General features: G+C 43.8%; 1 protein-coding gene across 2 annotated transcripts in view; it reads right to left on the bottom strand.

Annotated features, from left to right (window-relative positions):
- The window catches only part of COL25A1 (collagen type XXV alpha 1 chain), a 971,115-nt gene that overhangs the window by 157,887 nt on the left and 795,794 nt on the right, over positions 1 to 17,434 (bottom strand). For both annotated transcript variants that reach the window (XM_029596536.1, XM_029596528.1), the window contains exon 18: positions 14,363 to 14,407. In XM_029596536.1, coding sequence (XP_029452396.1) covers positions 14,363 to 14,407 — 45 coding nt within the window. The remainder of the gene's footprint in view (positions 1 to 14,362; positions 14,408 to 17,434) is intronic.

The raw sequence follows: 17,434 nt of genomic DNA on the forward strand, positions 1-17,434 counted from the left end.
AGACAGACACTAAAATATTTAAGGCTGATCTGAAGTCCTATTTATTTAAATCTTACTATCAATTCTTTCCAGTTGACATTTTGTAGGGTCTATTATTTATTTGTGTTGTTTCTGATCTGATTTGTTTTGTGATGTGAATATTTTTATGCTTGTTATTTTGTAAATTGCCTAGAGCCATGTGCACCAAGCCGGCCAGAAATTTTAATAAAGTATGAGTATAACGTTTTAGGCCAGGCTAAAACAATTTAAAGAAACAAAATAAAAATGTGTTGCTTTTCCCCCTGCCATTTCATTTTGGATATGGCATGAAACAACAAATATTGTTGATGATTTCATATCATTTCAAAACAAAAGCACATCCCTAGAGATGGATGTCAAATGCCCGAATAATCGGTTTAAAGCATGCTGGAATAAAATGAAACTGGCTGAAACTTTAATCAATATATAGGAGCCAATCAAAAGTACAAAATAAAATAAACAGAGTCTGTAAAAGGCAATCTATGAACCACTTGTAGCTTTCAGAGCACTTCCTAGAGCTACAACGGAGTTCTCTAACCTGGAGGCACGCCTAAGCAGTCTATTTTTCTGGATAGCTACAATGAATATGCATGACATAAATTTGCACACACAGGGTCTCCAGTGCACATACCTGGGAACTCTCCTGTAGACTCAGGAAATTTGTAGCAATTGCTGGGTCTGTGGGGGAACACTGAAAAGCTCAGGGCCGCTGTGCTTACTGTTCTCGCCACGCCCCTTCAGTAAGCCAGCAGGTAGTGGAAAATGAAATCTGGAGCACACACACTGGAGGCATGGGGGGAGGGGGACTGCAGCTGTGACTCCAGGACTTGGGACTCGGCTGAGGGTATCATAATGGTGCACAGGTTTGTGAGCTGTGACTTATAGGGGTAGAAATAAAGAGTGCTGGGGTCATGGAGGGAAGAAGGGAAAGTGCTGGGGTCAGCCCTGGAGGGAGGAAATGTGATGGTGGTGGTGGTGGCAGACAGAAATGGAGACAAGGACAGAATCTCACTTCAAGAAAGCATGGGATAAGTACAAATGATCTCTTTAGGAGAGGTAGGGATTATAAAGCTAAACAGTTGTGTGGGTGGCCAGACAAGATCACATTTCTGTGTTTCTATGATATGTACACATTATCGCTTCACAAATCTCAGAATGACCACAACTCAAAAGTTTACAGTTATGCCAATTATGTAAATCTCTCACATGCATATCTATTATGATATCTTATAAACCAGACTAGTTAAGTGTGCCTCCAGGAAAGAGTTGGGAATCACTGGGATGCAGTATGTGATGGGAGATAAGGGTGAAGAGAGGATATACTTTACATCTAGAATTAACTCGTTTTTACTTCTCATTGCTTTGTGCAATAGTCTGCATTTTCCAGAGATGTAGCTGTTATGGTTGTGAGATTTCAAGAGAATTTTTCTACGGTATGTATTTTAAAATTGTATCAGCATCATGAAACAGTACATACCTAAGTATATTCTTAGAAAAACAATATAAGAGATTTTCATGCAACACAAGAACCACCGTATGCCATAATTATAATAATAAATATTTCAGAATGTATTCAATGCTTCTGCCTCTGACATCTGTGAAGGGGATCTCTGTCAGTAAGCCAGAATAAAAATAAAATTACAAGAAAATAATAGAGAAGTTTTGAAATGTGATCTAAGAAAAGGATGTAAGAGTAGGAGACCAAAAAAAGGAACAGGTGATAGAAAAGTATTATTTTATAATACATTAATTCTGGTCACTGACAGAAATTTCTCCTCAGATTTCCAGTATATTTCCCTTCTTAGAAATCTCCTACAGTCATCCATTTTCAAAATTAGAACTATTTCTTTATCAGTTTCCACACCAAAACAATTAGGGCTTGATTTCTCAAAGCCTTTTCCCCACATTAGCATAGAATGAGGGAGGTGGATTAGGGCAGGCCCGGCTGCCAGGTTTAATATGGCCCTGAGCCTTGGCTGAATCCATGTACCACCACATGGGAAATGGAAGAGGGAGGGATAATGCAATGCAATTACTCGTAGACAGTGCCCCCCTCATGTGGTCAAGAATACTAATCACGCAGTGGGGATTCGAGGTTGCCATTGATTTGAGTTGGAGGAGAGTTGGATGCAGGGTAGTCCTATAATCTTGACCGGGGGACAGGGTGATGAAGAAAAGGAGCATGACTTTGCATCCCTCTCCTTCTCTTGTGGTAAAGGTGGGTGCATGGTTCTACCTGTTGTCATCCCTGTAGTTTTGCAGTAAGGGGGGTTGGACAGGTTCTGTGTTTTGGATTGTTTGTAAAGTTGTATAAGTTATGTTGCAATGGTTTTGGGTTAACCAAGCCTGTCTGTAATTCAAGGGGGGGGCGCCAGTGCTGGAAGTCCATGGTTCCCACTGAGATTAAAAGTGCATTGCACCGGGAGATGATGAACTCAGTGTAGTAGGTCTTCCTCCATATGCATGAGATTAATTTACATGCGCTGGAGACTAAGTATATGCAGATTTAACTCATGCATATTCATTGCGGATATCTAGAAAACCTGACTGGCTGTGGGGGTCACCAGGATAGGTTTGAGAAGCCCTAGATGCTCTCTCTTTCTTGGGCTCATTTTTAAAAGGTTTATATCAGTTCTGCTCCAGTGGAAGTTTATCAACAAAAAAAATCCCATTATTCAATGGAGAAAACACTAGTATAAAACTAATGAGCATTACACACATATATGGCTCCTCCATCACTATCACTAGTTAGTAAGTAGATCCAATCATAAGAAAATAAAAGGAAAATGATGCATAAGTAAACATATAGCCACACATATCTATAGACACATACATACGTATATTTAGATACATACACTTCTGAAAAGGAGTGTATGTTAGACCCTCAGTTCAGAAATTTCTGCACTAAGTGATTGTACAGGCAGAGACTCATGCCAGAAAAGAGAAGAAAGGAGAGAAATCTTTTTTTTCCTGACTGGCTTAAAGTCTTGCCCAGAGCAGAAACTTGTTATAAGAAATTCTGGCCTAAGTAGCAGCACAGAGAAAAAAAAAAAAGATAATTTTTTTCTGGGGCCTGGCTGCGGTTGCAGCCACAGGGTAAATTCAGCAGGCCAAAGGGGTAGCCCTATCTAGACAGATGAAAAAAAAAAGTAATTCAAAGCTGGAATGGCTAGAATTTTGTTTTCTTTTTAATAAAGTAAGTAACTGTAGCAAAGCCTCAGCAGTGCCAAGGTTTATTACATGGAGTGATAATTGCTGACCCTCGCTGAAGGGCAACAGCAGCTCCAGAAGATGGTTGAGATTCTACATGAAGAATTTAACCAGCAACAAGGGGGGGGGGCGGTTTTGACCCAGAAATAGGGGGCACTAATACAGACACAGCTCAAGCAATACAAGCCACCCCAGCATGGCCAGACTTGTTTAAAATGAAGAAAAGAGGAATTCCAGATGTGTTCTTAAGACATTTTGATGGAACAGCCTGCATGATTGGCTGGCCCGAAGCCACCTGGATCACCCACCTGGTGAACCTGCTTACAGGGAGAAGGCTAATGGCTCTTTAGGCTGCCAACCCAGATAGAAAAGCCAGCTATTTGGAAGTTAAAATCGCCATCCTGGAAAGGGTGAGTTACATGACGGAAACATACCAGCAACAGTACTGGTGTGGCACCCTACAGCCTGGGGAAACTCCATGGAGTTTTTTCCATTGGATAAAGGATGCTGACTGGAAGTGATTACAGCCAGAGGCAAAAACTGACCTCAAAGTGGCCAACCAGGACCTTCTAGAGCATTCCTGAATACACTGGATTGACCCATGTGAAATTGGGGGTGTTGATACACAGGGCTCACACTAGAGAAAGGACTGGAAGTGGTGGATGCCTTCCATCAGACTCAGTTGATGCCAGAACTGGAATGGAAGCTAGGGAAGCAATCTGCATAGGTTCCTGGGGCAGGAGAGACAATGCAAGATCCCAATAAGGGTAGTCAGAGCAGGACAGCTCTAGTTCCATACTCCAGCCACAGACCCTTAGACTCGTCAGCTTGTTTTAACTGTGGGAAGAAAGGTCATTTGTCTAGAGATTGTTGCTACAAAGGGAGAGAAACCTATGGATGTCAAACTGATGACCCAGCCAGTACTAAAGGTTAAGGTTCACACTGGCAAAGGAAATCCTCTGGAGGAGGGTTGACCAGTGAGACTGAAGGACATAGGAGTCCCTGAAGTACTGGCACAAGAAAATAGCGAGGTCACAGGTATTTTTTCTGTTTGCTCACTTTGTGCAGAGAATGGACATGAGGAATAGTTTGCCCCTATGATAAAGAAGAAAATGAAGAACCCTTTATAGGAAGCATTAAAGTTAATGAGGAACAGGCCCCGCAGGCATGCTCCTATTGTGCAGCGAAAGACCATGCTGTCAAGGATTGTCCATGGCTTGAGGATCTAGAGGGGGAGCACAATTTAGTAAAGCTCCAGAAGTGAAAGTGCATTCAAGCAAATTTCCACAGCTGTAACTTCATTGATATTCTTCATTTGGGATTTAGAGACTTTGTGATCCAAGCTCTGGTAGACTCAGGGTTTAGAAAGACTCTAATTAATAGAGAGATAGAACAGGGGATATATATCAATTACAAGAAAAAGATGACACTAGCCTGCATACAAGGTGACAGGTAACTGTACCCAACCAGTCAGGTCCTACTGAATACCTTGGCAGGGCATGCTTGTAAAGAACTGGGAATATTTCCCAAGCTTCCATACTCCTTTATTCTGGGATGCAATTATCCCAGTTTGAGACTCTATGGGGGCAGCTAATGGCCAGTTGAGTCAGCCCAGACTGTATAGAGACATCACTTCTGGAAGCATCTCCAAGGGACACTGAGAACATATACTGCACAAAAGATGTTCACACCACAGAGGCAGCACTGGAAAAGAAAATCTAAGAAATCCCAGTGTCTAAAGACTGCCAGGGACAGTCAATGTTGCATGGTGATATGTGTCAGAGGGAACCATGGGTCTCCTGGGAACCCTTACCTGATTTCCCAAAAAGGCTGGGGGAGGGTAACCCTGGAGAAGGTAGGCAACCCACACCTGAAAGTATGTCTCTTGAGTTTGAATGGAGAAATTAACAAATGTGGGAAGGGAAGGTGCACTCTGGTCTAAAGGACCTCATACGAACCCTATGCTCCACTAGGAAATGATATGGTCAGTATCTGTTCAGAATGGGAAAGGAAAATAGGAATGGTAATTTACTTGTCCAGGAGTTAACCTGTGTAGAGGAAGATGCTCCACCTGACAAGGTTGAGCTGAGGGGGAAGATATGAAAAGGAGTGCATGTTACATCCTTCTTAAAAGTCCAGGACCAGATATTTAGCCTAGTCCACCTTAAGACAGCCACAAGGAAATTCCAGCTACAGGGTGTTCTCCCTGGAGGGATAAGCCACCAGGGCCCAGAGGGAAAGGGAAGATCCAGTTGAGATTAGGAGAAAGCAGGAACTTTCTAAACAACTGATATGAATAAACTGCTGTATTTCTGTTTCCAGCACTACTGAGGTAAGAAGCCTTGTGTTTTATTAATTTTTGATTGTAATTAATAAAAACTGCAAAAAGATAGCCAGAGTCTAGACTGAATCTGTCCTCTGGTAAGCCAAAGACTGCTCATGGTGTTACACTACACATATACATACATACAGTACATGTATTGAAAGGTGACAAGGATCAATGTGTCGAGACAGACAAGGAAATGGTGGAAATATTTAAAAAATACTTCAGTTCAGTGTTCACTAAAGAAGACTTGTGAGAAGGACTATTGCTGGTTGACAAGACCGTAGAAGCGAACGGGCTAGAAACAACTCCTTTTACAGAAGAGTATTATGGGAAGAGCTAGGAAAACTGAAAGTGGACAGGCCATGGGTCCAGATGAGGTACATCCCAGGATACTACAGGTACTCAGAGATGTCTTGACGGATCTGCTAAATGACCTATTCAATAGATCACTGCAAATGGGAGTGGTGCCACGAGATTGGAGAAGAGCAGTTGTGATTCCATTTCATGAGTGGTAGCAGAAGGAGGCTGGAAACTACAGGCCGGTGAGCCTCACCTCAGTTGTAGGAAAATTAATGGAGATGCTGCTGAAAGAAAGGATACTGAACTATCTACAATCTTGTAAGTTGCTGGACCTGAAGCATCATGGATTCACCAGGGGAAGATCCTGTCAGACTAATCTGATTGATATTTTTGATTGGGTGACTAGAGAATCGGATCGAGGAAGAGCACTCGATGTGATCTACTTGGAGCATCCTCCCACCTCCTCTTCCAGGACCCAAGCATTGTGCTTTGAACTGGCACATGGTTCAAAGCACACCATTCAGGCCCCAGCAGGGGAGGGGGGGGAAGACACGCTGGAAGCACTGCAGGGCTTTCATTCTCCTCTTCCTGTTTCACAGAGATAATAGCCTGAGAATGAGGGGCTTCGGAGTGGGGAGGGTAGATTGTGCCATCCACCGCCACCAATGTTTCTCTTCTGGGGCGGGCGGGCTGAAGGGAGGGAGAGGGGAAATGCAACACTCCACTGCCACCAATACTTTTGTTTTCAGAGAGTTCCTGGTTTCCCATGGCAATTTGCCAGGACTGGCCAATTCCGTGGCAAGAGCCACATTTTATGGCCCTTACTGTGGCTACACAATTGCGGGAGTCCGAGGGCCCTGGTTATGATTCTGGCTCATAAAGTGTGTCTAAGCTCACAGTCTTCTATCGTTTCACTGTCAAAAGCAGAAGATCATCTAGGAGTTTCATGGCCTAAAGCAGAAACCAAAACTGCATAGATGCTGCCTTTTATGCCAAAAAACACTAGCTTTTGTGCTCTGCTTTGTCATCTCTTTTCCTGTACCTACTCACGAAGAACATTTTGAGCTTGAACCACATTGTAGAAATTAACATCCCTCGCCAAACCAGATTTAAGGATTGGGGGTTAAAAAAAGGTAAAACTGACTAACTGTGAGAGCAGTAAATTTTTCCATAGTGCCAAATTTAAGGGCTACGCTGCCCAAGATCTTAGCCTTTGGGCAGAGACCCAGCGCTGAGAGATGACAGAGGCGGTTGCCTATGGCACGGCATGCTGCAGAGGGAGCGAGTGATGGTTAAACGTTGCTGTTTGAGCTGCTGTGCACCGCCTGCCTCCCTGCCATGTGGCCTTACTTGCCTTTCTCTCTCTGGCCTCCCTGCTCTCAGGAGCATAGGGGTCTTAGAATCACATGCAGGATGTTCTTTTTTAAAGTAGCTTGATAATAGCTGCTTTTTCACAGCAGGCAGGTGCACCATCTCTAACCTCGTCTGCCACTTTTGAGGCTGGTCCTCCCAGCATGTCCTCTGGCTCCTCGAGCCTTTGTGGGCGTCTTCCTACTGGAGACTCAGATAAGAAAGGGAGCCACAAGAGAAGGGGATCAAGTCCCCTGACACCAACTCCCACAGGTGCATTTAGGTAAGAGGCCTCTTGAAAAGGGCCACAACTTGGATGGCTCAACACTGAAATAAGCAGAAGTTTGCCTAAGGCATAACTATTACTGCCAGGTAAAATCAAGAAAAAAAAAAGTGTGTGCATGCTATTGCTTGTCCAATCCTTAAATATAGTCCTATATTGGATTGGACCTTTCTGCTGAAATCCTGGGAGGGATCTCAGGCTCCTTTTTCTCCCAGCTTCTTCTGCTGCACCTAGCCCTCTGACTATTGAGCATACTTCAAGGGATTTTAAACCCCCTTGAAGCCTATCACCCAAAAAGGTGGGGCTTTGGCAAGGAGAGGACTCAGAAATGCAAAATCACTCCCACTGCCCATAGCTGGAAAAATCTGGGGATTATATAGCCCCCATCACATTATCAATACCGTCCCCAAACTGGCACATCTAAATACAGTCAGAGAGCGGGCACTTTCCTTGGCAGGGCCAAAATTATGGAACTCCATACCAACAGAATTGAGAGCAGAGGTAAACCCTCAGGCATTTAAAAAGAAATTAAAGACCTGGCTATTTCAGCAAGCCTTCCCAGATTAATTTTTTTGTCTCGTTAGCTTTATTTTAGTATTTTATTGAGCCTTGTATTTTTATTTTATTGAATTTTCTATGAACTTTTTTTAAATATTTTTTATGTATGATGTATATGCTCTGTTATTTTTATACTGATGGATTTTATTGTAGTTATTTCCTTTGTAAACCAATATGATGTTGTTTCAAATACTGGTATAGAAAACTAATTATAAATAGTCTATAAGTAACCTCCCAACCTTCACAATGTGATCATCAGAAGCAAGCTACCATTCATCACTGGTTGGCTGTGCTGCACACTATAACCTGCCCATGATTCATAGTGTATAGCACTGCCAACTAGTGCCATTTGAGAAGCAGTGCTGGAGCCAGTCCAGCCGGACGTAAGAGTGGATCCTTCTGCTGGTGGGATAAGAGTATTTGGAGGAACTGGAGAGGGGGATGGGGAGGCCTGGGTAGGGGACCTTGACTATGTGGCTTTGGGGATCATGGTAAGAGGGCCTTCATGGTGACTCAAGAGATCAGAAATGGGGAATTGACTATTGAGGGATTGGGAAGGGAGTCTTGATTTTGGATGGGGAGGGAAAGGGAAGCCTTGATCAGGGATCAGGCTGGTTGAGGGTTTCCCCGCACTTCTGACCCTTTCATTTGAGCTGGTTAGTGCTGGGAAAGATGTTGTAATTAATGATTTTCTGAGCACATGCATAATGAAAAGGTCATGCTCACTTTTGTTTTGATCTTGCAGTCAAAACCAGGGCTGGAATCTAGCATCACAAGCCTTAATTCACAATTACTTGGTCATTTTTACAACTCTCCCGGTAGTGGTCCGAGGAGCAGGGTACGCTGGGGAATCCCTCCTTCGATGGAACTTCTCTGTATAGATCCGGTAGTGGCCCACAGCATGGGATACGCCGAGAATCACAGGAGAATGTTGAGAGTAGAGCAGGAGGTCAGCAGAGCTGAATAGCAGATGGAAGTTTGCTGAGGCGAACATGGTAATGGCCCGAGGCACGGGGTACACCGGAGATTCCGTCAGCTGAAGGTAGCGAAGTCACAAGACTGAACCAGACAAAGCCCAGAGTGGATGAAGAGAGAGTCCAGGCAGGAAGGTCCTCCGAGGAGTGGATAGACAGAACTTGACAAGGCTCCCGAGGAGCGGGTACCTAAAGCGTTCGAGTCTCTGGGTCAGGAACGAGTTCAACGTAGTGAGGTAAAGCTTCTCTGAAGGAGTGGAATTCAGCAGGAAGTCTTTGCTAACTCGTAGGTAGCTCAGACTGGCTGGCTCAAATACACGCAGGTAGATGACTTCATGTAGAGGGGACGGCCCCGAGGTTCCCGCCATGATGTGTATAAGATGGGGCCTAGCATGCGCATGCCTTAGGTAATCCTCGATTCAAGATGGTGGATGGGATTGCCCACGCTGTCCCAGAAACACTGAGGAGAGTGGCATGCAGAGGCAGAGGTCGCCAATTGTCCGAGAATTACTGGTGCAGGAAAAACGGAGGTGAGCAACAGAGGTTGCAGCCGTCTGCAACCGACGGGTGCAACAATTTGCAGTAAAGAGTCCACTTCTGGACTCTTTGAATTTTTTCCTGCTGATTCCAGTGCAAGGGCTGAATGGATGGACACTGGGTTGAGTCTTATTTTCTGCCTATTCTACTCAGTTTGTTTCCTTGCTCCTTTCCTGGACAATACTGCACCATGGCGAGATTTTTATAGCACTCTAGTTAACTTGTACTCGATGTGTTGATATAGAATATGTATTTGCTGTTACGTTGAACAAGATTATGTTTAAATATTAGAGATGTGCATTCATTTTTGCCGAATTAGACAATTTCAACAAAACTGTCTAATTCGGCATGGTTCGGGGGCAACGAAATCCGAAAATAATTTTTCTGAAATTTTGGAAAAATTAATATTTCGTGTTAGTGCACACTAATGGGGGCCCACAAAAAAACCCCCAAACTGCAAGAAAAATGAAGTTTCCTGCGGTTCACCGAAAACGAAGCCTGAAACGATTTTTAAAAACTATGCACATCTCTAATAAATATGACCTTGAATATGTATTTGCTGCTGCATTGACCTAGAATATGAATGTTGAACCAGAATGTGAATGTTGACCCAGAATTTGAATGCTGATTTTATAAATCATTGTGGTCTTATTTTAGAATGCCTAAATAAATACAATAAATAAATAATTGTTTAGTTAAGTGTTCACCTCTTGCTCGGAAAGTAAATATGTCTTTTGTGCATTTGAATTATGCTGAGACTTGTATGGTTGCTGTTTGAAGAAGTTCTCTTTTAAATTAGTCATAACGTGGTTTACATATTGTGGTATTATATATGGTCTTATTGCAGTCTGAAGTGTCTATCATTGAATGAAAAGTCATAGTATGTTAGAATAAATTGGTGACTATACTATCAGGAACATCTTCTGTTTATGCCATTTTGAGTAGTGATTTCTGGTGGGCAGTGATGCTGTCCTTATGGGGGATGTTAATAAAGAGGACACCAAACACAGAGAAGGACAATAATGTCTGAATATATAAGTAAATTAGTAAAGGGTCCATAAAAAAATGATGGGCAAAAAAGGCAGGTACACTTGTACACGCATTGCCCCATGATCCCCCAACTCCCAGTGTGTTAGGCTAACATTCAATACGCATGTACTTTTGTTAGTGTGTAAAATTAGTGAGGCTTGATGTTTGTGTCTGACTTGAAAATGAGAGGCTGCAGTACTAGCAGTGGCCACAAGATGGCTGTACTGTCTATTAGAGTAATATGATGAACAAACAAACATCACAACTGACTTTTATATTCAGTATTATTAGATTACAGGCTGTATTATATCATCAATGCTTTTCAATGTTTATCATCTTTAGTTTATTTTACACTGTTCTAATAAAGTCACAAATGTTTTTAATTCAATAACCTATTACTAAGAATATAATACTATCAATATAAAGTTGCCATAATGATCTACAATCTATTACACAATATAAATTCTCCCTCGATTAATTTTATTCTAAGATATTATGCTTCAGCTTGTTCTTTAAGGTCCTCAGGTCAACTTTTACTAGATATTTCCCATCCACAACTCGCCTGTCTGGATAGTACATGAGAACGAGTCTTCTCTATTGCCGGTCCTATTCTCTGGAATACACTCCCCTTTACAGCTCTGTAGTTGCAATGATCAGAAAGAATTCAAAAAAGTGTTTCAACCTTCCTGTTTAACATCATATTCAGGGATCTTCTCAATAAGTAGGCCCCGTGGCACATCACTCCCTAAGAGCTACTTTATTTTAGCCAATCATAATAATACAGTCATTCTTTTCCAAGTATATGCATAGTTAGATATTTTTATTCAAAAATGCTATAACTGCCTATGCATGTTTAACTTTTATGAGTGTTTCTATGTACACCACTCTGACCTTTGGAGGGTGTGGGTTAAAAATGATTTTAAATGAATAAAGTTCTTCACATTTAATCAAAATGAATCAAGTAGGAATTACTGTTTATTTAAAAGGAACAAAGAAGATAGTAAAAAGATTTAATACTAGGGATGAAATACAACTTACTGCAAAGCAGATTGAGAAAGGAAGTCAAAAGAATTGCAAAGAGCTAAGAGTAAAGTATTACAGCTCATGAATACATTCTATGTTTTGTCTTGTGATGAGAAATTAACATGGAAGTGTCTTTATTAGTTTATATAATATTAGTCGCCCTGCAAAGACAAAGGTTGAAGTCCTTTCTTTTGTATGGGGCTTTCTAACCTAGTAGTAGCAAAGAGAATGGTTAATACCATTATCATCCCCCCTGACGGGAAATTTCTGAAGTTTATGTATGGTGCCATATTTCTGTCTGGTTTGGGCCACTCATGAGCACAAAAATGCTAAGAAGCAATCTCTTCTTGAGAAGGCTCTACTCAACAGAATGCAAAGTGTAACTTTTGATCAGTTTTCCCAGAAAATGTATATAGCAAATTCTAATATCTGGAAAAACGTGTTTTTTTTGTTGCAGGGCATTTTCAGGTTAGGGGTGTGAGGCCAAAAACATACTGGGGTAGATTTTCAAAGGGTATGTCCCGGGGCTTCGAAAAATGGGTGATCCCGCAGTCTGGGGGCATGTCCGAGGCGTAACTGCGGTCCAGGGGCGTGGCCGAGTGCCCCGACACAGCGGCCTGTGTCAGGGCCTGGCCAGCCAGCGTGCACAAGTTACGCCTGCCTTGGGCAGGCGTAACTTTCTCAACAAAGGTGTGGGGGGGATTTAGTTAGGGCTGGGAAGTGGGTTAGGTAGGGGAAGGGAGGGGAAGGTGGGGGGGGGGGGCCCAGAAAAAAAGTTCCCTCTGGAGCGGCCTCGGAGGGAACGGAGGCAGGCTGCTTGGCTCGCTGCGGCAGGTTGCACAATTGTGCACCCCCCGCGCGCGCCGACCCTGGATTTTATAATATGTGCGTGGCAGCGCACGCATGTTATAAAATCGGGCGTAGATTTGTTCGCGCCGGGTTGAGCGAACAAATCTACGCCCGTGCATATGTTTCAAAATCTGCCCCATTTTGTTTCAATGGGGTGAGGTCCAGATGCGATTTCACTGGGAGCTTTTTTTCTTTTTTGTTTCCTCAAATAGTGCGCACTATTTCTGAATTATCACACACTGTTTGCATGATTCAGAAACAGAGCACACGAACACCAAAAGACAAAATGAAATATTGTGATTTTTACTGTTGTTTAAAAACCGACATGAAACAATACAGACTATGGGCCAGATTTTAAAATCTACGCCTGATTTTATAACATGCACGCGCAGCCGCGTGCATGTTATAAAATCCAGGGTTGGCGCGCACAAGGGGATGCACGATTGTGCAACTTGCATGCGCCGAGCCACACAGCCTTCCTCCGTTCCCTCCCGCCCCCCCCACCTTCCCCTCCCTTTCCCTACCTAACCCGCAGCCCAGCCCTACCTAAAACCTCCCCCTTATCTTTGTCCTATAAGTTGCGCCTTCCTCCGGGCAGGTATACATTGCATGCACCAGCCGATGGCCGGCCTGCGATCCCAGACACAGCAGCAAATGGCCCTGTGCCTGGAGGCTCCGACCCTGCCCCTGCCCCGCCCCCTTCCCACCCCTTTTTCAAAGCCCCAGGACATACACGCGTCGCCGAGCCTATGCAAAATAGGCTCGGCGCGCAAAGGAGCGGGTTTTCGGGGTTACGCACTTAGGGGCGGATTTTCAGAGCCCTGCTCGCCTAAATCCGCCCAAAACTGGGCGGATTTAGGCGAGCAGGGCCCTGCGCGCCGGTGAGCCTATTTTACATAGGCCTACCGGCGCGCGCAGAGCCCGGGACTCGCGTAAGTCCCGGGGTTCTCCGAGGGGGGTGTGTCGGGGACGTGTTGGGGGCGGGCCCGGTCGTCGCGGCGTTTAGGGGGCGTGTCGGCAGCGTTTTGGGGGCGGGTATGGGGGCGTGGCTACGGCCCGGGGCGGTCCGGGGGCGTGGCCGCGCCCTCCGTACCCGCCCCCAGGTCGCGTCCCGGCGCGCAACAGGCCCGCTGGCGCGCAGGGATTTACTTCTCCCTCCGGGAGGCGTAAATCCCCGGAGAAAGGTAAGGGGGGGGGGGTGTAGACAGGGCCGGGCGGGTGGGTTAGGTAGAGGAAGGGAGGGGAAGGTGAGGGGAGGGCGTTAGAGGATTCCCTCCAAGGCCGCTCTGATTTCGGAGCGGCCTTGGAGGGAACGGGGGTAGGCTGCGCGGCTCGGCGCGCGCCGGCTATACAGAATTCATAGCCTTGCGCGCGCCGATCCAGGATTTTAGTGGATACGCGCGGCTCCGCGCGTATCTACTAAAATCCAGCGTACTTTTGCTGGCGCCTGATGCGCCAGCAAAAGTACGCCTATTCGCGTTTTTTGAAAATCTACCCCTTAATATATGCGCGTAACCGTTTGAAAATCCGCCCCTATGTCTACTATTTTGATGTATTTGATGGAGTGTTTGGCTTCCTATTGAAATCTAAGATATGTATGGTTATTTGTGTGTGCTGATTATATTGTATTTTTATGCTATATTAATTTCTGGCTTGAGCTAGTATGGAATGGCAGAATATAAGTTTTAAAAAAAGTTAAATAAATTCATACACATTTTCAGAGAGAGAGAGAGCAAGAAAGATAAAATTTGTACCTGTGTGCAGAACCTAAAATATATTTGCTATACGTTTCTTCTGATTAAACAAACTAAAAAAGGGATTTAAGGCATATAAGAAATCACATTCTTCCCCTTTCCTAGTGTAACAGCCTTCCTTCCACTACACAGAGACTGAGGTTGTATTTACCTTTATCCCAGGAAGTCCAGGAAGCCCAGGGAGCCCTGGTTCACCCTATATAGGAAAATTATATACAGTTATAGAGCAATATTTACTTCTAATTGGAATCCGGAAGAAAAAAAACTGCATACATACATACAGCATACGTACATTTCCGATTCTGTAACCGATCAACGGCGGATCACAAATGCAGATGTGCCACTCAACACAGTGGAAATGAAAAGCCTTTCAAAACCCAATGGGATTCTAATTCTCACCTTATTTACCTGCAATATGGCAATTACATTTAATGCCAGCAAGTTTTTTGTAAAGGTGATTCAAAGCCTGCAAAGGCTATTCAGCAGTTGTTCATGGCACTTCATTACTTTTCTAATCTCTCCTTCTGTTGTGTTCTTTTAATTTGCAGTATAATCGCTGAGTTATAAAGACACAAACTCTCATAGATTTGAACCTTTTTTTGTCCATAAAACACTGTGCAAAAAGTCATGCCGTGTTGTACTTTCCAAAGATTCAACACAACTTTGTGAAATAAAATCAGAGAGCACGAATACTTTTTATTATGAACCAATGTAGTGAGTAATCTTGCAATGGAAAAGGAAGGCTCAACGGGAATTAAAGTTTACCACAAATTCAGAATCAAGGGCAAGGTGTTTAATAAATAAATAAAGGTGTCAATCGCAACAGATGAATGAAATTAGAAATGCTGTATTGTCTGGAAGCCTCTAGTAATCACCTATAAGTTCAGGTCAGAATACCAGCAAGATACAACTGGTCTTCTGTTGTTAAAATGAGATAAATTACCATTAGTGTGCACTCTGGAGTATTAAACTGCCAGCACCATATTGCTTGGGAACGACACACCAACGCACATAGCGCAGAAAACCACCGTCTAATGGCAGAAGTTAGACGGGAAAGCAGACACACAGCCTTTCAGGATGAAGGAAACCATGGACATGGAGTGAGAAGTTAGAGCAGAATTAGAACACAGGTGAAAATGATGTATTTGTTCCCATTTCAATGGCCAAAATGAAGGCATACTAAGGATACAGGCTACATGTTGATTTAAATAAATGCATTGAAACTACTCTACAAGACAAGCAAAGTAACCAATGCTCTACAGACTATGGTGAAATGACAGCACTTGGGTTTGAAGGGCAGTGAGGGCAGTGTTCATACATCCCTACAGTAAACCTGTTTTTCTTTAAAATGTAACCCCTAGGAATGCCAATTCCATTTTTTATCAAAACTATCATTTAAATTATACTTGCATGTTACCTCTCTCGCTCATTTCAAAACTGCTTATTATGTAGATATTTTTTAGCTAATTCTCATTTCTACAGCAATAACCAAAGCAACTGTCACCAAAAGTACAGAAAACGTTTTACACACCATAGATAAAACTGCCCATCCCAAATAAATTTACCAAGATAACTCAGCTCCTGATCTCATACTTTTAAATCATAAGCTACAAATTTGTTGCCACTCTGAATGCTGTAGATTAGTTTGATAATGAAGCCAATGAAAAGGGAGAATACATCCAAAATGTATATGTATGGGATAAGCTTGGGAAATGGAAGCAATATAATATGTTTCCAGCTGTTTCTGTTAGCTGTTTACATATTGTCTACTACTTGCAAACAAACAACAACCAGGCCATACTGCTGTTTGGAAGATAATTTTCCCCAAATGCACGGTGTTTTAATTTGTCTGTGTATATACAGTAATGGTCAGAGTCTCCTTTTTTCCTTTTCTGAATATGGGAAACACTCAGAAAGAAGAGGCATTGCACAGGGGCAGGCAACCTCCAGTCCCCAGGTGAAAAAGAGAGGAGAAACATCCTGGGGAGAGGTGAGTGGTGAAGGAGGAGGAGGAAGAAAAGGGTCATTGATGTTATGGATGGGGGGAGGATGAAGAGCCTCATCAGAGAGGAGAGGGGTAGGGAGAAACATCACCATGGGTGGGCTAGCACAGCACAAGGGGGCTTGACAACAAACATCACCACTGGAAGAGAATGAGGAGGAGCATCGCCGGCATGGAACAGAATAGCAGAAGCGTCACTGTTGGGTGAGTGAGTAGGAAGGAGAGGGAGGAAGAGGACAGGTGTCGGGCAGGAGAAAGAGAAGCTTCTCCATCTTCATAAGTCTGAAAATGTGCATTCACTCACCTTTACTACTGTTCTTTTGTCAAAATATTTTAAAAATATAATAGAAGAGCTGAACATACAGAATAGCTGTGAAAAAAGGCACTTGTAGGGAACAATGCCACATGTTTCAACCAATTGGAAAGTGGCAGGAGTGTTCCATTAATCACAGTGTCAGTGTGCGCAATGGAATGGCAACTGGACAATCCCACTGATGGCCTGTGGGAAGGAACCTTTCCTCACGGCACTTTTAAAAATAAAACCCACTATCTATCATAAAGTACCTACAAATATATGATGTATAGGAGCTGTCTAGTAAGCAGGTACTGCTGTCAGTGTGTCTTATTGTTCAAGATGTGCACAAGTTTGGCCCGTTCAGAGCTTAGATTGGTTAGAATCAAACTGAATATATTTTTTAGCTTAGTGTTTCTCAAGCACCGGTCCCTGGCAGCATGTCTGTTGGTTTGCAGAGTGACAGCGATTGCAGGAGGATGAGGAAGAAGCAAGACCAGCCCTGCAGCTGCACATGCTTTTCCGCACCTTGCACCACAGCCAGCAGAGACTTTTCCTAACCCTCCCCTCCCCCCCCCCCAAAAAAATCTTTTTTTTTCCCAGTTAGGTCCAGTCCTGAGGCCTCCCCATCTCTGGAAGTGCGACAGCTGCAGCTGAATGTTAACGAGCCAGCGGGAGACTGAGTCAGTGTCTGCTCCGCTCTCAGGCCTTGCATCCCGTACAGAAGACAGGAGGGGATGGGAGTCACTGCAGGGCCTGAGAGCGGAGCAGATGCTGACTCAGTCTCACGCTGATTCGTTGACATTCAGCTGCATTTGCTCCCCTCCCAGAACTCGGGCCGGGAGGCCAGTCCCAAGTGGGGAAAAAGTCCACAGGACAGGGGTATCAATTGTTGTAGTTTTGCTGGCTGTCAGGGGGGAGGGAGGGAG

This window comes from Rhinatrema bivittatum, chromosome 1, assembly GCF_901001135.1.
Source record: "Rhinatrema bivittatum chromosome 1, aRhiBiv1.1, whole genome shotgun sequence".
NCBI lineage: Eukaryota > Metazoa > Chordata > Amphibia > Gymnophiona > Rhinatrematidae > Rhinatrema > Rhinatrema bivittatum.